This window comes from Aspergillus campestris, assembly GCF_002847485.1.
Source record: "Aspergillus campestris IBT 28561 chromosome Unknown P168scaffold_5, whole genome shotgun sequence".
Lineage (NCBI taxonomy): Eukaryota > Fungi > Ascomycota > Eurotiomycetes > Eurotiales > Aspergillaceae > Aspergillus > Aspergillus campestris.
In genome coordinates, this window is record NW_020194340.1 from 786,525 (window position 1) to 810,784 (window position 24,260).

At 51.8% G+C, this 24,260-nt stretch overlaps 8 protein-coding genes across 8 annotated transcripts; 4 read left to right on the forward strand and 4 right to left on the reverse strand.

Annotated features, from left to right (window-relative positions):
• Positions 1 to 88: 88 nt before the first annotated feature.
• On the forward strand, positions 89 to 990 carry P168DRAFT_267618 (peptide alpha-N-acetyltransferase complex B subunit NAT3). The gene is made up of 3 exons (XM_024835052.1): positions 89 to 271; positions 383 to 614; positions 710 to 990. The coding sequence occupies exons 1-3, from the start codon at positions 103 to 105 to the stop codon at positions 879 to 881; spliced, it is 573 nt and encodes a 190-aa protein (XP_024693462.1). The 5' UTR covers positions 89 to 102; the 3' UTR covers positions 882 to 990.
• A 440-nt stretch (positions 991 to 1,430) lies between these two features.
• Positions 1,431 to 2,762, reverse strand: P168DRAFT_317906 (MCT family MFS transporter; the record flags this gene model as incomplete). Its single annotated transcript, XM_024840150.1, has 2 exons — positions 1,431 to 2,559; positions 2,623 to 2,762. The coding sequence occupies 2 exons, from the start codon at positions 2,760 to 2,762 to the stop codon at positions 1,431 to 1,433; spliced, it is 1,269 nt and encodes a 422-aa protein (XP_024693463.1).
• A 1,887-nt stretch (positions 2,763 to 4,649) lies between these two features.
• P168DRAFT_281225 (uncharacterized protein) lies at positions 4,650 to 5,304 on the reverse strand (the record flags this gene model as incomplete). The annotated part of the gene is made up of 2 exons (XM_024835916.1): positions 4,650 to 5,207; positions 5,302 to 5,304. 2 exons carry the CDS (start codon positions 5,302 to 5,304, stop codon positions 4,650 to 4,652), a joined length of 561 nt encoding a protein of 186 aa, XP_024693464.1.
• Positions 5,305 to 7,724: 2,420 nt separating this feature from the next.
• P168DRAFT_216198 (uncharacterized protein) lies at positions 7,725 to 8,999 on the forward strand (the record flags this gene model as incomplete). The annotated part of the gene is made up of 2 exons (XM_024833081.1): positions 7,725 to 8,259; positions 8,320 to 8,999. Coding segments are annotated over 2 exons (1,215 nt in total), but the record flags the coding sequence as incomplete, so codon positions are not given.
• A 1,515-nt stretch (positions 9,000 to 10,514) lies between these two features.
• Positions 10,515 to 12,450, reverse strand: P168DRAFT_326642 (C2H2-type zinc finger protein). The gene is made up of 2 exons (XM_024841151.1): positions 12,323 to 12,450; positions 10,515 to 12,259 (listed from the first exon to the last, which is right to left on the reverse strand). The coding sequence occupies exons 1-2, from the start codon at positions 12,390 to 12,392 to the stop codon at positions 10,650 to 10,652; spliced, it is 1,680 nt and encodes a 559-aa protein (XP_024693466.1). The 5' UTR covers positions 12,393 to 12,450; the 3' UTR covers positions 10,515 to 10,649.
• Positions 12,451 to 12,673: 223 nt separating this feature from the next.
• Positions 12,674 to 13,758, forward strand: P168DRAFT_289735 (DNA-directed RNA polymerase core subunit RPO26). Its single transcript, XM_024837065.1, has 4 exons — positions 12,674 to 12,805; positions 12,936 to 13,223; positions 13,280 to 13,399; positions 13,454 to 13,758. Exons 1-4 carry the CDS (start codon positions 12,771 to 12,773, stop codon positions 13,485 to 13,487), a joined length of 477 nt encoding a protein of 158 aa, XP_024693467.1. The 5' UTR covers positions 12,674 to 12,770; the 3' UTR covers positions 13,488 to 13,758.
• A 3,958-nt stretch (positions 13,759 to 17,716) lies between these two features.
• P168DRAFT_296592 (PH domain protein) lies at positions 17,717 to 21,342 on the forward strand (the record flags this gene model as incomplete). Its single annotated transcript, XM_024838123.1, has 2 exons — positions 17,717 to 17,732; positions 17,816 to 21,342. The coding sequence occupies 2 exons, from the start codon at positions 17,717 to 17,719 to the stop codon at positions 21,340 to 21,342; spliced, it is 3,543 nt and encodes a 1,180-aa protein (XP_024693468.1).
• An 830-nt stretch (positions 21,343 to 22,172) lies between these two features.
• Positions 22,173 to 24,128, reverse strand: P168DRAFT_251785 (retrograde cargo receptor ERV46). The gene is made up of 3 exons (XM_024834285.1): positions 23,654 to 24,128; positions 23,399 to 23,579; positions 22,173 to 23,337 (listed from the first exon to the last, which is right to left on the reverse strand). The coding sequence occupies exons 1-3, from the start codon at positions 23,844 to 23,846 to the stop codon at positions 22,401 to 22,403; spliced, it is 1,311 nt and encodes a 436-aa protein (XP_024693469.1). The 5' UTR covers positions 23,847 to 24,128; the 3' UTR covers positions 22,173 to 22,400.
• Between the last annotated feature and the right edge of the window lie 132 nt (positions 24,129 to 24,260).

Genomic DNA, 24,260 nt, shown 5'->3' on the forward strand with positions numbered 1-24,260 from the left:
TGACCGCCCAAGCCCCAATCGGGAATTTTGAGCTCCGTTTCTTTCCCCACGTTTGTCACTTCAGCTTCATCTCCAAGTCCAATTCAGCACTCAATTAGCATCATGAGCTCCATCCGGCGCATGTCGCCCCTCGACATCTTCAACCTCAACCAGACCAACCTCGACCCCCTCACCGAGAACTATGACCTGGGTTTCTACCTCAACTACATGATGCGCTGGCCGTCGCTCTTCAGCGGGGTGACGGACCGGCGGGATGGGATTGTTGGATATAGTACGTATTACTCTCCTACATGTTACATCTTATATATACTGTATATATACAAATATATACAAATATATACACCCTTATATATGTATGAAGTATATAAAGTTAACCAATCAGTCATGGGCAAGCTCGAAGAACAACACCCCTCCATGCGTCACTCGGAACACTACACCCCCTGGCACGGCCACATCACCGTGCTGACCGTTGCGCCCGCCTGGCGCCGACTCGGCCACGCGCGCCGTCTGACCGAGCGGCTCGAGAGCGGCTCCGATATCAACGACGCTTGGTTTGTGGATCTTTATGTGCGGGCGGGCAATAAGATCGCGGTGGATATGTATAAGGGGATGGGGTATGTTTCTCCCTCCTTTCTATCTATCTGTCTATCTACTGGATAGATTGATAGATGGTATATGTCTATATGCGAGATATGACTAACAAAAACAGATACTCCGTCTTCCGCAGAGTCGTCAATTACTACAGCGATGATCCGTCGGGGATGTCCGAGTCGGGCGAGGACGCCTACGATATGCGCAAGCCGTGCAGTCGGGATAAGAAGCTGGAGCATGTGAGGGACAAGGGAGAGGACTTTTTGGTGAGTCCGGAGGATGTGTCTTAGCTCAAGTTGAGCGGGGAGTGTTTCTAGCATTGGGAGTTTGGTTCTTTTGGGGTTTCTGCAGCATAGTTTAGAATTCATATATACGTGGCATTATAGCATTATATGGCATTATATGGCATTATATAGATGTATTTTTATGTTTGGTGTTTGTGGTGTTTGCGGTGAGTAATTTGATGTATGTACCACGGAGTGGTTGTATGTTCTATTATCTTGATAATCGCTGGCCGATGAGCCAGTCGATATACCTGGTTGTGATCAGGATGAGTCTAGCCAGCTGTCCAAAACTACGCCGCCGGCCCTGACTCTGAACATGCACTGTCCTGTCTATGGCCGACCGTTGACAAGGTAGGCTCGTCCTGGTTCATTATCCCCACTATTGGTGGAGCGCGGCTTTCGTATACCGCACAGGAAGATAGAAAGCGATCCGTAGTACGAATCACACGACTGGTGCGTGGTTATACCGGACGGACAACCCCCGAGGGTAGTGGTGTCGCACGGGGATATGTCTTAAGTAGAAGACGATCATTCAATATGAACGACAGACCCCGACTATGTTCGAATGCGAAGATGCGCCCCCGTGCGGATGAACCGCAGCGTGGCAAACACCGCGGCCGAGGCAATGAGACAGCACGCCGTGAACAGCTGGACGCCCATATACTGGTGCGTATTGCTGAGGATGGCCCCGCCGATGGGTGTCCCAATCAGCAGGCCGATGGAAGTGGTTGCAAACACCATACCCAGACGGGTTCCCAGATCGCCCAGGTCCTTGGTCAGAGTGATCATCACGACCGGGGGCAGGGAGACGAACCCGCCCGAGGTGAGACCGTAGAGGACAGCGAGGACGATGATGCCCGGGACGTTGTGGACGCCGAGCCAGGCGAAGGCGAGGATGGCGGTTGCTGTGACGGCGGGGGTGAGGACGTTGAGGGGCCCGATGTGGTCTGCGACGAGGTTAGGGAAGACGCGGCCGAAGGTAGATCCGGCGTTGAGCATGGCGAGGAGGTAGAAGCCTAGGTGGGAGTCGACGATGTCTGTTTCGATGGCGTAGGACTGGACGTAGAAGAGGAAGTTGTAGAACCCCAGGAAGCCGAGGAACATGCCGAGGCAGAAGAGGCAGAAGGTGGGCTCCTTGAAGGCGGATAGCTGGACGAGCTTGCGCTTCTGTTTGGGCTGGAAGCGCATGCGCATGATGCTGAAGCTGATGAGGCAGGTGCCGAAGCAGACGAAGGCGATGGCGCGCGTCGCCCACGGGAACCCTACTTGTTGCTGCAGCTGGTTGAACATGATCGGGTAGATGACGCCGCCGATGCTGCTCCCGGAGGCGGCGATGCCGTTGGCTAGACCACGCTTTCGCTGGAAGTACTGGGGGAGGACGGCCACCGAGGGGACGAACAGACAGCCGGCTGCCAGACCGACGCAGATCCCCTGCGCGAGGATGAGGTGCCAGAACTGGGACGAGATACTGGCCATCATCAGGCCGAATGGCAGCACGATGGTGCCGAACCCGAGGAGGGCGCGGAAGTAGCCCGCGTCGAAGAGGGGGCCGGTGACGACGCCGAATAGCATCAGCAGGAAGGACTGCAGGGATCCAATCCAGGCGATGGAGGATGACGGTGTATCAGACAGGATGGTCTGTTCGTAGTATGTCTGGAAGGCTCCCCAGGTGTTGATGACGCCCCTGCATCTGGTCAGTATGTTTTATCCTTATCTCTTTGTGAGATCAACAGGAGAAGGGAAATACCATGAGTTGAAGAAAAGGAACCATGCACCAAACACCTGCAGCCATGGCGTCAGGCCGGTATCAAACACGGGCTCGTGGTCGTCGGGACCCGCCGTTGTTGAGGCCTCAGCAGTCTTCTTCTCTGTATCAGCGTCGGACATTTTCGTATTTGCAATGTCGTGCTCTGAACAGACAGAAAGCGAGGAAACAGAGGAGACAAGCAACTCTCTTATAAAAATCAAGAATAAACCGGAGCCGGGGGAAAAGACGGATAAACAAAAACGAAGAAAACGTGCGTTGATTTATAATGCCATCAATTTTTTCCTTCTCTTTTCTGTTTAGACCGAAACCCATGTCTTTAGTCGCATTCAATTGCAGGCCATGCGGGGCCACACGATGGCTAAGCTTGAACTAACCGGGTCGTGCTCGAATCAAATCCACGCTATCAACGTACTTGGTCTTCTCCGACTCCTCAGTGGATCTTGCGATATCCGAGAGCCGACTCTCCCATGTGGGGTTACCGGGTTGTCCAACTGTGGGGATTCATCTTTCGCCCTCTATTTGTTACTTCTGCACTCCGTACGATGGCGCGCCACGTGGGGCATCATTACGCAGAAGTTATCCCCGAGTCTGACTCGGCCTAAATCTCCGAGTCGGATTTACTACATGTTTTTTTTTAGTGGTAGAATGCATATCAATTATCTGGTACGACCGAAGGCTAACCCGTTCCAACATGAGATGTAATAAAAGATGACTCCCAGAGCCCAAAACCGAAAGTGTCTAGATATATTATGTGGCCGAGTGGTCATTCTTTGCAACGGGGTTAACTGATTCAATGCATATCCACTCAGAAGCTGATACTCCTCCCTCAAACCCGTGCTCCTCTAGTGTCGTGACATCACGGCCCTGATCTCCGCAAACTGTTTCTCAAGAAGTTGGCAATCAAACACCTGTCGCTCAATCTGTGCGATCAGGCGGTTGGTCTTTTCATAGTGTACCTCCAACTCGTCCTCCAAATCGTTCACTTCCTGTTCATGCACGGAGAATTTGAATATCGCCCCAGCAGCCTTCTGCCAGGTTTGCACGGTTGTGGATTCATCTGGCCACTGGCTGCACTGACTACAGCCTGTTACGTCTCGCGTGAGACTATCCGGTTCAGAGTGGGCGGCGGATCCTGCCTGGCTAGGAATGAGCAACGTAATAGCCTCGTCTGTCGGCCGCTTGCGCGGGCGGTTTGCAGTGGGTATCCCCTGGAAGGGAGACACGTCAGTATGTATATGTATACACTCATCCATGAAGTTGTCCAGGCGGATCAGGGCTACATCCTGTAAAGACAACGTACCGTTATAAAGACGACATACCATGTTTACTTCGTTAAGCGGTCTGCTTGGTGCTATAGACAGAGTATCTTGCACAAGGCTGTAGAAGAACATCATCCAACAGAGAGACACAGACCATATGTTCTAGAGCAACACAGTCAAAGGTCCTTCTAGCAATGGTTACGCCGTTAGCCATATGATCTAAATCGGGTAGTAAGGGACCAATACTTAGGATGATAGTATCCAGCTAACATCGGTGGATATCTCTGCAGCTTGTAGTAGGTCTTTGTTGACATAGGAGTCTGATGGTTGATATATTTGCAGATTATAATAGGCCTTTGGTGACTTAGGAGTTCGGTTGTTGAGTTGTTGCTTGAGTGACGATCAGGATGGAAGAGAAGAAAGAAGTGAGAGACGATAGGAGGATGGAGAGCATGGTCTGGGATTTTATAGAGTAACTACACGTGATGATAGGATACTGTCAGGATGAGCTCAGTGTTGTTTCTGGCGATATCTAGAATGAACCACCGGGTTCTCGCGGATGGTGAATAACATGCCTATATCTATATTTTGGGATTTAACGTTCAAACTGACAAGTAAGAATAGTTCATATAACCGTCATACCACCTTAACACCCGAGACACAACCTCGATCACTCTTCCTACTTTCAGACAGTTCTGGCTCTATTACATCAAGCTTCTCTTGCATCGTGGCGCACTCTGCACATGACTAGTCATCCGATTCCCTTGCTCCCGATTCCTCTGCTCCCGATTCCTCTGCTCCCGATTCCTCTGCTCCCGATTCCTCTGCTTCCGATTCCTCTGCTCCCGATTCCTCTGCTCCCGATTCCTCTGCTCCCGATTCCTCTGCTCCCGATTCCTCTGCTCCCGACTCCCCTGCTCCCGATTTCCCTGCTCCTGTATTGCGTTTCTCCCTAATCTGTGAAAGCTGCTCCACAAGACGTTGTTTGTGGGACTGGAGCTTGTCAAGCCGTCCCATAAGGCGAGCTTGCTTTTCACCGAGTGACTCAAACAGCTCATCCCAATTTGTTTCGAGTCTTTCACACTCAGCCCGAAGGATGCTGTTCTCGGTCCGCAGGTTTGCCTGTTCCTCGGGGGAGATGGCGATCTCCTGAGCAGTGTTCTGCGAGTCTTCCACTTGTGAGGATTCACTGTGGCACTGGAACGAGCCTCGTGTGTCTCCTGTGGGATCAAGGAGATTGGGCTTGACGGCTGTTTTTGCCTGCTTGCTGGACATATCAAAAGCCTTGTCTGTTGGTTCAGCACTCTGAAAGGATGACACGGTTAGTATATATATACATGCATACTAGTTCTACAGTTGTCCAAGCAAACCAAGGTGCCATCCTGTGCAGACAACGTACCATTTTTGAGATGAAAGAGAAGAACTGATCAAAGATAGTGAAGAAGATAGTCCACAGTGATACAGTAAGAATGCTGACAGAAACGGTCTCTGCTGGACTACTGGTGGGTCAAGAGCGAATGGTACTGTCGAAAGACGATAAAATGGTCAAGAATAGTGATGTAATGGTGAAGTATAGTGATGAAACTGATAAACCTGCAGTGATGTAGAGGTTGCAAAGGGTTCCCAGATCGCCAGATTGCCAGAAAAGTCAAAATATCAACAGAGTGGGAAACTACAAGTCAGCTGATTCCACCATGACCTAAATATGATGCTGAATGCTGGTACCTGCCTAACTAAGTAAACTTCCTGCTATACTCCCGACATATGTAAACTACCGACAGTTTAGACCAGTTTGGATCCTTCCTCCTACCATCCTATCAACTGACTAACAATATTACCAAGTCATTCATCCATTTGATCAATGTACTCTCCACCTAAATAGGCCGAAAATATTTCCACCAAGTCCTACACACCAAGCGGGCTATATCTAGACAAACTGCAATCGAGTAACAGGAGGAAGGAAATATACTTGAAAATCGAGTCAAATGTCTTAGACCATTCAATGGCAGGGGTAGCCCGATCTCTCGAGCTGCATAATCTGACAGTCTAGCCTCGAAGCCCGGAGAATCTCACTGCAGGGACTTGACATTCGCCCTAGCAATGTCCGAAGTGTAGTTGAAATTAACTCTCAGCCACGGGGGTCTGCCTATATATGACAGACCGAGACCCCGTCAACGTCGAGGGCGAGAACCAAATGTTCATGACAGTCCTACTCTGGACCTAACCAAGTCTCTGTCTGGATATCACGTCAACCGCAGATGATCAACATGCCGCTCTCCCTGCCATTGAGGGGATGTTTCTTACTCTCTCGCTACGTTTTGTATTTCATCAGAGTCCGGAACTTGCATTATCCGTTGATGCTTATTCTATATTAGGGACTGCCAGGAGGAATGACACTGCCTATGTCATATCCTCTGGTCCCGGATTTCCCAGATCACTCGCCTAATGCCATGTCCTGATGTCTGAGAGTGTCGCAGGGGCTAATGCGCTAATGCACATTCTGAACATGTGTTCAGAATGTGCATTAGAACAACGCCAGAAGTCCCAGCTGCCAAGCCTACATGTGCGGTTCGGGCGAATCAGACCAAGGGGTCTGTCTGGTCAAAGCGACCTTTTGGTCCAGTGACGCGCAGCTGTTACAGAGAGGCACGATGGCGCTGTGTGTTGCTGGATACATCTAGTACTGTTAGATGCTTTCATGCCTTTTTGTCTGTCAGCTTGCCGATCACTGACATAACTAGGCAAGGCTGCCCCAGTCTTACTGGGATGTGATGATTGGGCGGAAAGCAAGTGTCACAGATTACGGGGTTGGCTTGGGCATTCAATTCGTAGTTGTTCTATCATGTTTGATTTAGTATTTTTGTTTTTATTCATTGATGAATTTCATCTATAATCATTGTCATTGCTATTGTCATTGCTATTTTCTCCTTTCTTTCATACAATGAATTGTTTGATGTATTCTACGCTCCGCAATCTTCAAAGCTTTTATTTACATAAATTATGACCTTCAACTTTAGTCAATCAGTAGATACTTAAAACATTCAGAGCATCCTGACAAGCAGCTACAGAAACCAGACTTTTCATAATACTAAAACAGAAGACAAATATCTATCTGAGAGTCAGATCAAGTGGAAATATAACTAGATCAAGTACTGCCTGCTCCGTATCACCCTCTGGCCACTGGCAAAGGTACAAGCGTGCCCGCAAGATGATGCTGGTCCTGCCTACCTAGCCTTGGATTATTTTCAGAGGTGCAACCAGACTACACTATCAAGGAATGGAAAATATCAGAAACTATCGAATAATGAATTCAGATAGACTTCAATATCCTGGTCAGACAGAATTTTGCTCACCAGCCTAGCAGAGAGAGGTCACTGTGTAGTGACTGGTAGGGTAGACAATTGTAGCAACTCATTCACTGATATAAATATTCACTTGGATATATAACCCCCTCCTCTTCTCATTCTTTCTTTCTCTTCTTCTATCTCTTCCTTTCTCACTTCCTATCTCTCTCCTTATTTCTGAGCCTTTGACTCTCTTGGTTCCTCTACATCATCAACCTATATCATTTTCTGTGACCTCTTTGACAACCTCTTGTTTATTCCCTAGATCTCAAACACACCCCTCATAACTAACCCTAGCTTTCTTCGTTTTGTTCCTTTTGTTTGTCTCTTTCATCTTTTGGTCATTTACAATTTTGGAGTTACAGTCATTACTCCATTATCAAAATAGACAGCCTTGTGCCCCCCTGCCACAATGTCTACCGACAACGTTGCCCCCGACTCCGTCTCCAGCTCCTCAGAGGACGAGAAGCCCTCCTCCCCCATCGACATACCCTATGAGCCTGGCAGAGACACTCGTCAGTTTGAGGAATCCAAAGTCAGAGCGATGGCCGAAGTGGCCAGCGAACAGATCGACGAACTCATGGGCCTGTTCACCAAGGGCTTCGACCCGGGCACGTTCGACCGGGAAGTCCTCGCCTATCTCCCAGGTCTGTCCGCCAGTATCTTCCCCGGGTCCTACAAGCACCTCCTCGTGATCTTGCTGCTGGACTGTGGCGAGATTGAAAAGATCCAGATCGCCTTGGAGACCTGGCTCAACGCTCGCTATCGTACGCAGGAGATCCCCACTCTCAGCGAGACTAGCTTGGTCGATGTCACCTACTTTGTTTCTGAGATCGAGATGCTGAGAAAGCTGGTGGCTCCCCTGCGTGGGGACACGTCGGTGCCTATCTACTGGGTGAACACCCGGCGTAAGGACAGCGGTATCGTTTACAGGCAGCTGGCTGCGTCGGTGGAGGTCATCGAACAGTTCAAGAAGGATATCATAACCGCGCTGGAGTCAGACGACGAAGATAGTAAGTCACCCCCACCATCAACCCCCTGGTACAGAACATAGATTGATAAAATGTCTCTAGGAGCCATGTATGCCGACCTCCCCGTCAGCACCGAACGCACCTCCATCCTCAGCATCAGACAGCACCGCCTGGACGCCTGCAAAGCCACAGCAGACTGGGACGGCTTTCCCAAGACCGACCTCGAAGCCACCAGCTTCCACCAGCTGTACAAATCCTACGTATGCGAGAACATGCCAGACAGAGCGCGCTCGTCAGGATGGCTGCCTCCCATCGCCCCGGATATCCCACACTCCTCCTCCGCCAAAGCAGAGCAAGGAGACCTGTGTGTCTGGCCGTCCGAGCAATACAACAACGGATCCCTCGGCCTGCTGCTCAAACTCGCCATCTGGCTCAGCGTGGCTAGGGGCCAAGCCGCCGTCCATCTGTACTGTGACATCGCCCGCCATTTTACTGCCCACAGGCCGTCCAAGTCCGCTAAGGAGCCCTATATTTGCTTCCTGCGTCAGCTCTCCCAGATCAGAGTCAGCAACAACGGAGTCATGTCCCGCATGCAGACACCTGTGCATCTCCGTATGGGAGATGCACAGCTCTCTAACGCGGACTACTTTATGGATGTGTGGAGGTCGAACTTTGCCGTAGCTAAGGGGCTGGAAGAGGAAGTCTCCCTTCTCAAAAAGAAAAATGAAACAACCACCCAGACTTTCCAACTCTCTGATCCACCTGCTCCCCGCAGTGAGTCCCAGTATCCTGGCAGCTCTCCTGACATTCCCAGTCGTTTGAATGTCCCTCGTCCTAGCCTGCATGTTCACACAGACGATCCTATCCTGCGTCTCCGCGGGGAGCAGGCTTTGATCGACGACCAGGCAAGCTTACCCACTCGCCGAGCTAACATATAGCTTCAGCAGTAAAGCTAACGACTTACTCTTCTCTCCCTAGGGCGGCCCACTCACTAATTCCCCACTCGCCTACGCCGAAGAGTGTATCTCCTGTCCAGAAGTGGAAGCCGAGCTGGCCGAGTTCGTGAACAGCATCCATCCTAGCAAGGACGACCCCAGCGCTAGTAGCTGATTGCTCGCACAACCGAACCACGAAAGCAGTGTATGCTACAGCAATCTACAGGTTTCCTCCCCTACCCCAAACCCATAATACCCCAGAAATAAAACACTAGAGTGATGAAGTAATTGGTGTTGGTAGTCTTAGAATGATTGAACATCCAGTCCCGACGAGCAGGCTCATCTGGGTTGGTGCCTTGTTTCTTTCTACCTGACTGGCTTGATTTTATTTCTTGTGTACTTGTACTTGTCTTTCCGTTTCTCTCTCTCTCTCTTTTTCTGTGTTTTTCGCCTTGCTACTGCTTTTCTAGACACATCTCCACTCATTACCGATCATTTGTCCATCAAGCAGCCAAGGCAAGATCTCAGGGTCAGGACCTATCAAAAAGATACCCAAACAAAAGACTGGGCCAAAGAAAGTAAACCAGAGAGACCGTAAAAAAAAAAAAAAAAAAAAAAAAAAAAAAGATGGAAGGCCTCGTGTTTTCAGCCAGGAAGAAGAAGAAGAAGAAGGACAAATTGTGTCTTCAACTAGAAAATCAATAGAAGAAAAAAAAAAGTTAGCTCTTTGGTAACAGTACAGAGGCACATAGGTCACTACATACATACATACATAGCATAATATGTATAGCTAGCTAGCTACCCTCGCCATTACTATTCCTTTGGCTCTTCCAGCAATGGAAGAACGAATATGCTAAAAGCCTTTTCTAACATCTTGTTTCAAGCAGTGCATTTGACATTACGCAGAGTGAGCACAGCATTTATGAATTGCGCTTGATAAGATAGATCTCACTCTAATCACGATTTGGTACACATCTCTCCTCTCATACCTACTATCTGTCTGTCCTTCTGGAATGAACAGGATGGATGTCTAGGTAGGAGGTAGATGCACCCACTTGAGCACTAACAGTATAACCAGTTAGTTTACTAAGTTTTGCACTGGTATCGTCAGTAGTGTGAAGACTAAATGCATAGGTTGATAGATACTCAAAATATAGAGGCTTTGTTTTCTTTGTAGGTTTTGAGGTATACGTGTTGGTGTCTTGAGGTGTTTGTTTGCTGTGGTTGATTTCTTTATTTCTCTGGCTTTGTATATTTATGTTTTTGGGTAGGCTTGGACGTCTACCGGTCGAAAAGTATATCTAGATCTGTTGTTCACAGTGGATTGCACTTTACTAGATTATCATAGTGTATGTATCTAATAGCCAATGTTTCAATGCACAAAACAGCAATCAATCAACCAATCAAAGAGAAAAGGCAAAAGCACAACAACAGAAAGAAAGAAAAGAAAAGAAAAGTATTATTTCATATATGTCATAAAGGGTAACCCAAAATCGATTAATCGTTCATCATATTGTAAGCCAGCAGCGGATCAATCATCGCCATATCATCATCAAAGGGTATCTTGGAAGTATCATCTTGCATCATTAGGTCGGAGTTGAACTCCGGGAGTCCACTGGGTTGTAGGTTCATGTCTGCGCCGTCGTGGCCTAGGCCATTCGGTGTGGTTGTTGCCATTGCTGCCCCGTCTAGCTGGAACGCGCCGCAAGACGAGGCCGGATCGTCAATATCTAGGTCTAGACCGTAGATCCCGAGGATGTCACTCGTGAGCGGCTCGTCGTCGCCCGACAGCAATGCGCGCCGCATGAACAGATCGCGGACTTCGTCTGCGTTGCACTGGTGCTTGCTGCCCATGTGCACCCACAGGTCGTAGTTCCGGTAGAAGCGATGCGGGCAGTCCTCTGCGAAGCACGTGATGTGACGGCCGGACTCCTCGGCGTATCCCTCGCCTGTGAGGGCCGCCAGGGCTGAGAGGCCCGGTCCTTTCGTGGACGTGGGAGGGTTCTTGTGAGTCTTGGCGCCGCTGAGACGCTGTCGGCGCTCGGCTTTGGCGTTTTGAAAGCCCATGTGCGCGGTGCGGATGTGCTCTTCCAGCGCGAGTTTGCTGCCGTATCGTTTCCCGCAGCCGTCTGCGCCGGTCCACCCGGCTACTCTTTTCGACCCTGCGAGGTCTGTTTCTCCGCAGGCGAAGCGTTTCTCGCCTTGGTGTACGGTGCGCACGTGGACTGTGAGGTTACCCTTTTTGGTGAAGCTGCGATCGCAGCCGTCGACGGTGCAGGGGAAGACTTTGCGGTCTTCGAGAGTCACGTCGCCGTGCGCGACTTCCAGATGGCGGCGGAGTTCACGGGCTGTGGAGCAGACGATGGCGCAGTTGGGACATTGGGGCGGATGCATGGTCCGGATATGGGACTGCAGCAGGGCGTACGTCGGGAACGATACTGCAGGGCAGCCGTTGGCCTCCGAGCGTTCCGAGCACTCCGCGCAGCTGAAGCGCCTCTCGGTGTGGACGCGACTTTCGTGGGCGCGGAGATTGCCCGCGGAGTCAAACGCCATGGTGCATCTCTCGCCGGTCTGGGAGTCGATATGCGTGCACTGGAAGGGTTTCTGCTTCAGATGCACGGTCATGACGTGTTTCTGGAGGGTCGAGTGCTTCCGGAAGGTCTCTTCACAGGGCGGGTACTCTGTACAGCGGTACTTGTCTTTCCCGTCGTGAGCGGCCTGGTGCCGACGCAGTCGGGAGCCCGTTACGAAGCTCTTTCCGCATCCTGGTCGGTCGCAGACATAGTCGCGAACTCCGGTGTGGGCACTCTTAACGTGGTGGTTCAGATGGGAGGCTCGCAGAAAGGTCTTGTCGCAATCGTCCTGGGGACATTCAAAGAGTCGCTCGTTGTTGTGAGAGCGCAGATGCTCTTGTAGACGCGCAGGACGGTTGAATGCCTTCGTGCAATCCTCGAACGGGCAGAGGTGAGTTTTCAGCTCAGACGGATACTTGGTGGAGGTGGTCGAGAAGGGCGTCGCTGGGGTTTCGTGGAGGCTATCATTGGACTTGACACTTTCACCAGACGAGGCGTACTCGGCATCTGAATGGGTCTCCTGATATATCGGGTCTATCGTAGATGACTATGTCAGTTTATGGTCAATTGCCTGTTAAATGCGAGCCAGCTGCTCACCGATATCTTCCTGCTTGTGCACTCTTTTTGGATTCAGATACAGATCCGAGGCCTTTCGTTTTATAGACATGGTGCCGGTGAGCACCAAGATGAGTGCCCCTACAGGCCTTTGGCATCAGATACCGAAGAAATATATCTGGGATGCTGGAGGAAAAGAAACAAGAAGAGAAAAAAAAAGTGATGGTATCCTAGGATACTGAAAAAGTACTGCCGGGTCACTGCATGGCGGTGAGCCCAATCTACCCAAAGCGGACTAGCGCCCCCTCAAGGAACTTTTTCCGCCGGGTCTTTCTTTCTGATAGCCCGCGACATCGAAATCTTCAGTCGCAACGTCAATTACTCGCTCGACGCCATCCTGCTCGGCCCACGGTGCTGTCATTTCGTTCGCTCTATCTCGCCTCGCCGGTTGACCTCTCCTTTTCCGGGTAACTTTTGAAAAATCGTCATCATGTCTGACTACGGGGAACACGACGCTGAGGAAACGTAAGGGACCAACCACTTCCATGTTCTGACAACAGAAAGGAGGGAGCAAGAGATCTGGGCCGCTGGATATGGCCGAGTATCCCCGTGGCTAGTTGGTAAAATCCCGCTTCTGACTAGTCAATCCACACAGTTACGACTACGAGCCTGCCGAGCAGGAATTCGAAGACAACGAGCCGGAAGACTTCCTCAACCCCGAAGATGCCGACGGCGCAGATGGAGGATACGACGATGATTCGTATGCGCCGGCCGTCAATGGCGATCGCGTCGTCGTCTCGGGCGACCCGAACGCGGGATATTCGGGCAAAGTGATGGAACAGCAGCGGGAGAAGAAGGTGGCGAACGATGAGCGCACGACGACCCCGTACATGACCAAGTACGAGAGGGCGCGGGTGCTCGGTACGCGCGCTTTGCAGATCAGGTTTGTTCGGAGCTTCGTGTGTTGGCGGGCTGGTTTTGCTGACGCTGCGTGATTAGTATGAACGCCCCGGTGCTGGTGGATTTGGAAGGCGAGACAGATCCCCTGCAGATCGCTATCAAGGAGTTGAACCAGAAGAAGATCCCTCTGATCGTGAGGAGATATCTGCCGGATGGATAGTAAGTAGCCTCGGTGACTGGCGCAGTCAAGAGGACGACACTGACTGATTTTAGTTACGAGGACTGGACCTGCGAAGAGTTGCTTTGAGAAAAACGGGGGGTACCCATTTCCATTTCTATGTCTTTTCTTTTATTTCCTCCTTCATCTGTTCAATATCTCGACCCTGCTTGATTCAGTTTAGATTATTTGTTACTTTTTATGCCTCTGTGCAGCATAGCGTTTGGAGTTTGGAAATACGATAGCAGACCCGATATGATCCTGGTTCAGACACAACCACCGGGGGGTCCGCTACTCTGTGGGAAGGAAAATCAAAAAAGAAGTCAGTCTCAAGGGAGAACAATGTGTATACTGATATTGGGCCAAAAAGAGAAAAAAATAATAATAGAAAAGGGTTTGCTGTTGACATATGATTTGGAAGTAGGGTTTAGGATGTTGGGCCACAGAAAGCGTATAGTAGCTGATGATATTGAGCAAGGTAGCTACATGTAGATTGCTAGTGGTGCAGTGCAAGATCCAGGGTTGGTCAGCCCTAGTCCATGTCAGAAGGATAATACTCTCGACGTATCAAATATGTACGAACCTAGTTGGGTACTTGTACTTGACTCTTCTTGACGGCAATATGGGAACTAGCATAAAATGGACTTGATATTGTTGCAGTATTTTTTGCTGCATTGAACATGGACCACAGGCTATTGAACAATACATCTTGATGACAGTGATACCTGGTACATATAATCACTCATAGCTCGCACACTGCTCCTCGGCTGATCACTACATACTGAATGTACCACGCTTTCTCATCTCCAACCGAGTGAATATTATTGTTAACGGTAAAGGCTGAAACTCTGTCTGAAACAGAATGCCCAGGGAGATAATCTACGGTGGTATGTAGTGTATACTTCTGAAGTCAAGAAGCGGCATATCAAAAGGTATCATGGTCTTATACTGCTTATTTACATTCCTATTGAGAGAGACAAAGACCGTGGTTTTGAACAGCTCAAATGCATATACTTATAGGTATAGACACCGCACGAGATAGATACTAATGTAAGTCAAGGAGGTCTTGAATAGTAGCCCTAATTTTCAGCATACCTTGAATGTGCGAACTAAGACCTGGAATGCAAAGACGACCTAATTTTGAGCCCTACGAGAGCAACACACGTGATTTAAAAAAACAAAACATAGGAGAGCACCGAGCATGAACCAACAAGGAGCTAACTAGCCAGCCAGCCAGCCAGCCAGCCAGCTAGCAAGAGTCAGTCAGTGGAAACTATGAAAAAAACCGAGGCAGTGTTAACTTGGCGAGGCCCCGCGAGATCTGCACCGAAAATCAATCTCAGCAGAACCAGATCTGAAAGTAGACGATCATCGTGTGTTTCTCCGGTAGACTATAATAGCGATTGATACTAGGGGGGGGGAACCCTGTCGGATCATGGATGGAGATAGCTGGATCGGTGGGTCTTGATGGGGGTGGGTGCAGATGGCCCGGCTTCTCAGTGAATAGGGATTACGCTGATTACGTCGCAGGGAAGATCGGACGGGGTGATCACTGAATTGTCTGTGATGACATAGCTTGGTTTGACTCGTGTGGTGGATAGGCACGAGGGGTGATTGCCTTTTGCCAACTCCATAGGGTTGGTTATATCAGATCGAGATGACAATGGGATTCAATACGCCACATGTTGAGTGGCGATTGGTTGTGATTATGGTATTAAGAACAAAGTACCTACCTTCAGAAATGTGACTGGGCAATGAAGTTTCTATGAATAAGTTTAAGTTGAGACTAAGTATGTACCTATGCAGAGCCCAGGTAAAGAAGATAAACTTCCCAAGTGACGCAGGCAGTCGTGTCCTAATGACATGTACTCCGTAGTTTAGGGCTCAGGATGCAGCCGATCGACGGCAGCCTGCAAAGCGCGGCAAGTGGGAACTGGGAAGAAAAGTTGGAAGTTGGTTAGGAATGGGACTAGAAGCGGTGGGATGCAGCATGGGACGACCGAAAAAGACAAGAAAAAAGACAAAGAAAGTCGACAGAAACTTGAAAGAAACTTGAAAAGAAAAGGAAGATCATCCACCTCCCAAGACTTGTAGTCAGATGGAACAATCCACGGTGAGGTCATCTCTGCAGATAAAAGGTCTCCTCGGGGTAAGGATCGGCCGCCGAGTGCGCGTCCGGAATCCCGACTGACTAGCAAGAATCGGTTTGATCCTTCCATGGACTAGAGGGTTGAATTGACACGGGCTGGTGCATTGGAATACCAGCCACATCGAGAGGATGATCGCATGACGGGGATGGCGCTGACCGAGTATCTATTATTAATTTATCCTCTAGGCTATTTCCCTTAGTATGGAGACTGGAATGTCTCTGTCCGTCTCACTCAGCAATCAGCATTTTGACAACGCCCCACAAGTTCAACTCTCAGCCTGGTTGGACCCGACATTCCATGGATGTGTCCAGGAACACTTTTGAAGTCCCAGTGGTAAGGCGTGCATTCTGACATCCGGAAGGGATCTCATCCCTGTCTCTCCCCCTGCTCCCTAGGCAGTTAGGGAAGAGGTTGGATATTAATATAGAGAGAAGTAGACAAATGCTATTTAAGAATGAAATCAATAGTAATAATGGTATATACTGAATGGAGGTTTCATCTGAAGTGGCGCAGTTCGTGATGGTTAAGGTTTGTGGCAAATGGCCACCTGTATTGATGCCTGGTATTTTTGGTCTTCTGTACTCAGCAGATAAATATCAAAGAATCGGAGTCTTGAGCAAACATATCATAAAATAGGTAAAATAACAGATTCGGATCAAAGACAACACATAAAAAGGACCAATCCGACTGTCAGAAAAAGAGGGTCATTCAAGACATGCATCTTCCGCATTCCGTCCACTGCAGGGAGGTTGCTATATTTGGCGTGTCTCTCCCGCATTCCTCCAATATAATGACCATGATTAGATTAATCCAGAGATGGTCTGAAGTAGAGACAGTCCGACATCATTTCGCATCCCCACGAATAGATTGCAGACGGGTGAGAATACCACATCGATACAGGCCAGTTAGCCTACCGTCGGGAAAAATTACTCAAGCCGGTTGAATGTGGTTGGAATAGTATGGTTCAAATGTCTCATCCTGATGACTAGTATATAGGTAGCAGTTTACCTTTGAATACATAGCAAAGATAGAAAATATATACAATAAATGGAATAAAATAAAATAATTAAGAACAAAAAAAAAAAGAAATAAAAGATAATCCTATGCATGCTCTGATCCATGCCGATCCATCTGAGGAAAGGGAATGATCAGCTCGAGGAAAAAGAGCAGCCAAGCCAGCTAAACTCCAGCGATGACGTTGATCCAGTGAGTTGGGTTTAGTGACCTTTAGGTAGTCACCTAAATTCCGTACTGGACGGTATTCGGTCGGTATAGTGTACGACTGACAACGGTGTCGGCCACAAAGAAACAATCATCCTTCTATCTCTCTCTCTCTCTCCCTCTCTCTATCCCTCTATCTCTATCCCACAATTGATCTTGCTGTGCTGTACTTCCTCAACTTCCTCTTCTGTTCCTGATTTCTTTTCCATTTCTTTTCTCTTTTCTTTCCATTGTTCGCCCCAACCAAACCACTGGTTCCAGTCAACCGGAGTTTGGGTAACGGTGTTACAGACTCATCTCCCAGACCCACGTCTTCAATCAACTTCTTCTAGGGTACGTACCTGGCTCCATCATCAATTCTCCTTTCTCTGCTCGCCTCTTTTCTTCTCTTCTTCTTCTCTTTTCTACTACGCCTTCTTTCTCTCCTCAATCTATTTCCTCAATCTTGAATTCCATCCTTTCCTTCCCCTCCCATTGACTCTGGAGAACCCTCCCCTCATTTCGTTACACCAATTCCCCCCGTTGACTCCTCACCGGGACGGCGATCATTTGAGACATTGGATTGTCCGACTGACCGGCATACACAGTCAGGCGCCTACTCCAACCAGTCCGCATCCACCCTTCCTTACTGGGGACAGACGCTATCCGCTGCATTCCGCCGTGGTTCAGCCTCTGGGACACTCCCTCGCCTGTCATCTGGTCCGCCGGACGCTCATGGAATAGCCTTTTACAACACTGATACCAGTGGCTTCTGTTCCGTGCGGAGGAGCCCGGATTCATTCCATACTTCCGCTCTTCCAGTCCTCTCGTTTTATCTACAGACTACCCCGCGAGTCGGCGAGGTCTGTCCATTGTCATCCCGCTGCTCGGTCTGTCCTTCGTTAGGCAGCACCATTGTCATCTGCATTAAAGAGAAAGCTGGACTTTCGAGAAACAAGAAACGCAGTCATGGGTCGTTCGCGTGGTAAGTAAAAGCTGACCCTCTCCATCAAGGAGAATCTGTTCTATATCGGGATCCGCCCCCCATTGACATCCCTTACCTGATAGTGTTATCGTTCATCTCGGCCTTCGGTGGCTCTCGCAAAGAGAACCCCGAACAACATCACCGCACCGTCTCGGCTTCCGCCACCTTAAACAAATCCCCCCCCAGGTCCGAAACGCCGACGTCTGAGACGCCCTCCCCTCTTGATGCCTCCCCGTCCGGTCCCTCCATCGGGGAGCGACGGATTTCGCGCCCGGCGTCCACGATCTTTTCGCACACCCCACCCTTGATGGAGTTCGCTCAAGATACGCCCCCGGAGCTGCAGCCCATCTTCACCTACCTCAACAGCCACTCTAATAAACTCTACCACGAGGGCTACTTCCTGAAACTGAACGACCTCGACACCCAAGGCCGTCCCTGTGGCGATCGCCAGTGGGTCGAATGCTACGCGCAACTCATCGGGACCGCCCTCTCCTTGTGGGATGCCGCGGCGCTGGACGCTGCGGGCGAAGGGGAAGAGGTCCCCCCCACCTTTATCAACCTGACCGATGGGTCCATCAAGATGATTGAGACCCTCCCCACCCGCAATGAAGGCGCGCAAACGCTGAAGAATGTCCTGAGCCTCTGCTCGGCCGGCCAGAATCGCTACCTCTTCCATTTCAATTCCTTCCATTCGCTGACCCAGTGGACGGCTGCCATCCGCCTGGCCGTGTACGAGCACACGTCGTTGCAGGAAGCCTATACCGGGTCGATCATCGCCGGCAAGGGAAAGCAACTCAACGGCATCCGCTCCCTCCTCGAACGCCATCGGTTCAAGTACGCGGATTGGGCGCGCGTGCGATTCGGCGCCGGGACTCCGTGGCGGCGCTGCTGGTTTGTCGTCAGTCCTCCGGACGAGAAGGAATTCCAAAAGGCCCAGAAGTCCATCAAGAAGTCTGCGTACGACCGCGCTCCGCGCTTGGTCACGGGGGACATCAAGTTCTACGAGACCAAGAAGACCAAGAAAGTGAAACCCATCGCCACCATCAAAGACGCCTACTGCGCATATGCGATCTACCCCCAGTCTCGCGCCTTGGTCGACCAGTCCACCATGGTCAAGATCGAGGGCCGCATCACCATCCACTCGGAGCCCGAGTCCACCTCGGAGGGCTTCGTCTTTGTCATGCCGGAGACGCACCCGGCCGTGTCCGGGTTCGAGATCATGCTCAAATTCCTGATGCCGACCTTTGACACCTTCAACCTCTACGGCCGCCCCACCCGCCTCATCGCGGCGACGAACCACATCAAGAGCATCATGTTCGCCTTCCCGAACGAGAAGCGCCACGGGTACCTGGACGTCCTCGATGTCTGTCACCTGATGCAGACGCCCGGCAGCCAGAACTGGAGCGAGGCCGAATGGCGGAAACAGCTGAAGGAAGCCACCGCGCACCGGATGGCCAACGTCGGGGGCAGCGGTGCGAGCAGCGCCTCCAGCAGTAAACCCCAGTTCCGGGCCAGCCTTCCCAACCGATATAGCCAGGTGCCGGGCGGCCCGCAGCGACGCCCCTACCTGCAGGAGCAGCCTTTCAACCAGTCCAGCGATGCCGTCATCCAGGAGGGGCCTCGCGACCAGTCGTTCTCCGCGGCGTACCACACGCGAGTCGCGTCCGACACCGCTGGATTCCCCGGCGCCCGGAAGCTGCCGCAGGATTCCATCGCGGAGAGCGCCTCCCCGGCATCATCTGCGCACGATCTGGCGGCGCCCGGCGGCGAGCCGCGCCCGGCGACGAACGGCCAGAGTGACCGCAGCAGTTCGGACGGGGAGTGGAAGCCCCAGCCCGATCAGGAAGCCGAGGACATTGGACAGCACTATCGCTCGCCGTCTCCTCCGGCGCCCGTGTCCCTGCCGCCCGCCTTCACCCATGGGCCGGGCGAGGTGCCCTCGTCCCGTCCTCGCCCGTCGTCCGATCTGCGCCGGGCCAACAATCGAATGTCGAACGCGACGCTGGCCCAGCTCGTCGCCGCGTCCGGGAAATCGAACTTCGCCGGGGCCGCCGCCGCTCCGCCCCACCAGCGTGACCTGAAAGAGGCGGACGAGCAAGACCAGAACCGGATGGCCGCACGCAATCCCCACCCGACGGTCCCCGAGGAGTCCACGCTGGCCCTCGCGGTGTCGGATTATGGACCCCCGCCCTCGGTCTCGCCGCTGCCGGCGGCCGACGCGGAAAATCAGCCGCGGGGGATGTTCGGCGCCCCCCTGGCGAAGCCGCCCGCTCGACAGAGTCTCCAGCTGGACATGAGCAAGTCCGTGAAGCGGAAGCCCCTGCCTTCCCGCGACAGCCGAGATCTTGCGACTCCCAGCCCCGTGGGGGAGCCCAGTTACGACGACCTGCGCCATACCGTCGACGAAGAAGTCCTGAACTGGGTGGGCTCGCACCCGTCCCTCCCGTCGCCGCAGAAAGAGACCCAGGATGAGGAAAGTGTCTACGATGACGGGGCGTCCACGGTGTCGCCCGATTACGCCAGCACCCACGGGTCCGTCTACAGCAAGCACTCGGTCCGGTCCGTCCCCCGACCGCGGATGGGAGTCAAGAAAACCGTCGGCGCTGTGCCGCAAAAGGACCTGGTCATCGGCGACGCTCGCTATACTTTGGACACGCCCACCTCTCAACCCAACCCCAATATCCCGTCCGTCGACTTTGGACCCACCCTGACGTATCTGCCGACTACTGGCCGCCCGACGACGTCGGACACGCTGAAGAAGAACATCCAGCATCACCGGACGGACTCGGATATCACCGAGCGGCAACGCTACTATACTCCCACCCAGCCGATGGACCGGGAGCACTCTCGATCGCCGAGCCAGGACGAATACCGGCGGAGCATGATGTGGCAGCCCGGCATGGCAGCTGGCCGTCCGGTCACCCCCGGCGGTCTGACGCCGGAACAATTCGTGCAACGGCGGGCGGCCCCTAGCCCGCCCGTCCACATCCACCACCGGGCTCCCTCCACCACGCCGACCCCGCCCCCGGCGCGGCCAGTTTCAGGCGACTGGACGGCTCCGCCCCGTCCCCACTCGCGCGGCGCCAGCAGCATGATGAACTACAACGACATCTCGTCGCACCTGTCCGCGCGCGAACAGGAGCACGTCGCGCGCATGACCGGCTCGTCCTTCTTCAACCTCTCCAGCGAAAACAAGAAGCCCCCGACACAGGTGAACCCCATGGGTCTCGTGGGGGCCATCGACGCACGAGAGCGCGAGCGAAAGAGCATGATGGACGGCATGTCCAACCAGATGGTGCAGCACGCCATTGCCCAGCGCCAGCAACACTGGCAGCAACAGCAGCCACAGCCGCAGCCGCAGCAACAGGCCCCAGCGGTGCCCCCCAAGTACGCGACCACCAACGGCCGTCATAGCGTTTACAACATGCCCACCGCCAGCCACACTTGGGACGCTCTCAATCAGCCGTACCGGCCGGATGAGCCGCGGCGCCAGTCGTGGTATGGGCCTTTGGCGTCGTCTCCGTCGCCGCAGGGGGCTTCGTATGCTCAGAGCCAGTATTTCAGTCAGCATCCGAGCCAGTATGGTAATGCGAATGCTATGCATTACTGATTTTTTCCCCTTCTCTTTCCTTTCCATTACTTTTCCCTTCTTTCTTCTATGTTTGATCTCTTAATACCTTCCTTCCTTTGGTCAGCATCATACGGCGGTAATCACAAATTGCCTATCTCCATTCCTTGCATAATTTTCTTTCCTTTTCCTTTCCTTTTTCATTGTCTCTTTCCTTCTGTTATCCCCTTCATGCATCTAGAATCCAGCACTCCATCTTCTTCCTTAACTTACCTTACCTTACGGGAGGAGATCGAGACCAACGCTCGCATTTTCGAAAATTGTCAGTCATTAACGGCATTTCCTCATCTACTTTCCTTGCATCGCACATCGCACATCGCACATCAAAACAGGAGTTGCGAACAAAGAACAGGTTCCGGCGTCTGTCTTCTGGGTTTCATTGCGCTTTTTTCCTTTTCATAATTCCTCTACCTTTATGTTTTGCTTTTGCAAAGTTTTATTATGGTTGGATATCCAGCGAAAAACGGCCGCGGGATCAAATTGTCTTTGTTTTTTGAAGTGAATCTTACTATCTTACAATGAGAGCTCCATACGTTGTACATATTGGACTCGATACTTATTTATTTATTTACTTTATTTTACTCACTTCTTTCGATGATGAGATGCGATACTGGGTAGCAGATTCTTCCGTTCTCAAACGCTTTATATCAACCGCTTCATAGTTGTAGTAACAGTAAATCGATGTTGTAGTAGAGGGCAGTTGATTGAGGTGATCTTACTCGACACGAAGTACAATACTGCCTAGGTACCGAACACAGGTGGGGAATGAAAGGATAGATGGAAGAAGCCCGCGCAAGGCAAGAGAATAGTATAAAATATCTTTATCTGAAAAAGAGAATAAATAGATAAGAAAGAATTGCTTGGATCCGAAACAAAACGCCTTAACTCTCCCGTGTCAATCGCGGTCAATCGCTGTTAGTCCCCCCGTCCATTTCCTCCAGTCTGTAGCTAGACATATCCCTCTTTCCCGCCTCTTAACGGTGGATGATTTTGTTTCTATTTTTTTTCTTTCTTTGTTTTTATCTTTCGGCGTAGGGTGACTAATTGTTATGGATCTTCTTGACTCTAGCAGCACCCTCATAAAGACCCCTATCGACAGCAGCGGCCACAGTCAGAGTGCCACCGATGATAGCACACACGCCCGTCAAGAAGCCCGTGAAGGTCTTCGGGCGCGCCTCGCGGTTAATCACCTTCATGGGCGAGATATCGTAGTTGACGAAGATACCGGGGATGCCCGACGCAGCGTGGAGCCGCTCCTTGTGGCCCTCGTCGGCGGCATTGCCGCCCATCAGCGAGCGCTTATGCGACGTCACGGAGTACTGGTGCGTCTCGATGCTGCCGGCCGCGCCGTAGCCGAAGCCGTGGGCGCCGAGCGGGGAGCGGTCGAAGTCGTTGTGGATGGCGGAGGAGAAGAGCGGGTCCCATCCGAGGGGGAGGTACGAGGTCGACACGACCTTCACGAAGTACATGTAGTTGAAGGCCGGCTCGGAGGTCTCCTGCTTGGTGTCGTCGAGCGGGTTCGTGTGGTGGTGGTCTGTCCACTGCCAGCGGGAGGAGAGCTCGTCGGGGAGCTGGGGCCCGAAGCGCAGCTGGTGGATTTCGTGCGTCATGGTGTGTTGTTCGGAGGCCGGGAGGTCGCCTTCGAAGTAGTTCTCGAGATCGTGCACGTGGATGTTGCCGTTTGTGAAGCTGCGGCCGGGCGCGATGTGGAAGTTGCCGATGACTTTGTTGACGCGCAGGACGCCTTCGAGGCGGCAGCCTTCGCGCCGTTGGGCGTCGATGCGCTGGGCGTACCCTTCGCGCTCGCATTGCTCGATGTGCTCGCCTTTGCCGAAGGCCCATTGGTGCTCGGCGTAGGCGGCGCGGACCTCTTCGCAGGTGTTGCAGCAGCGTTTTTGACCGTCGGGCATCGGGACGCCGCCGCATTCGCCGCAGTAGTCGGGGTCGAGGTGTTTGGCTTTTTCTTGCTCGGAGTGGCTTATGTTTGGGTTAGTTCTGTCAATTCCTGTGTAGGAAAGGGAGAAAGGGGATTACGTACAGTTCCAGAGCTTGGACATCCAATACTTTGCCGCCCTCGGACGCAGGTCCAAGTCGCACTTTGTTGACTCCGTGCGCAACGCCCACTTGCTGCTCGCCGGAGACGTCCATCACGTCGAGAGTCAGAAGCTCGCAGGGTAGTCTGGGGAATGTCATGTTCAGGTGGATTTCCATTTTCTCGCCTGTTTAGAGTCCCATTGTCAGCCTCATATCATCCCGCGCGCGCTATCATAAGACCTTCGCCTGATTAACATACCTCGCGACTTGTCAACCACCAGTTCTGGTGAAACTACCACTCGTCGATAGTCCACCCATTCCCCCCAGACGAGCCACGTCACCACCAGTAGCGAGACGATGGTGATGATGCCACCCGAGGTCGTGCGGACCCGGGCATCTTCGACGGTCTTTGCGAAGGCGTCTAGCCTCGTGAATCGCGATTTGACCACCATCGTGTCGGAGATCGCGGTCTGCGAGTGATGCGTGGGAGGGATTAACCCGGGGAGTAGCTTGTTATTGTCGCAGAAAACGAAGCTATTAGATTGAGACCAGAGTTAGTATAGAGATGGTAATTGAGTACGGTTTCGGGCCACGATTGCGTCAATCCGACACCGTGCGGAGTTGATGCGGGACTCTAAACTGTTTGAAGAGAAAGGACAACAATACATGAAAGAAAGACAAAACACAGGCTGAACAAGTGACCGGTCGAAGAAAGCCGCCCAAGAGAGATAAGAACTGGAAGGGGGCTGTGAACTGACCTAATTCAACACCTCTGGGGCCGGGAATTGGAGCAAGTTGTCCTATACTCCGTCCATCGCGGTCCTAATTAGCCGCAGTTCGCTCAGCATCCAAACATACCTCCGCTG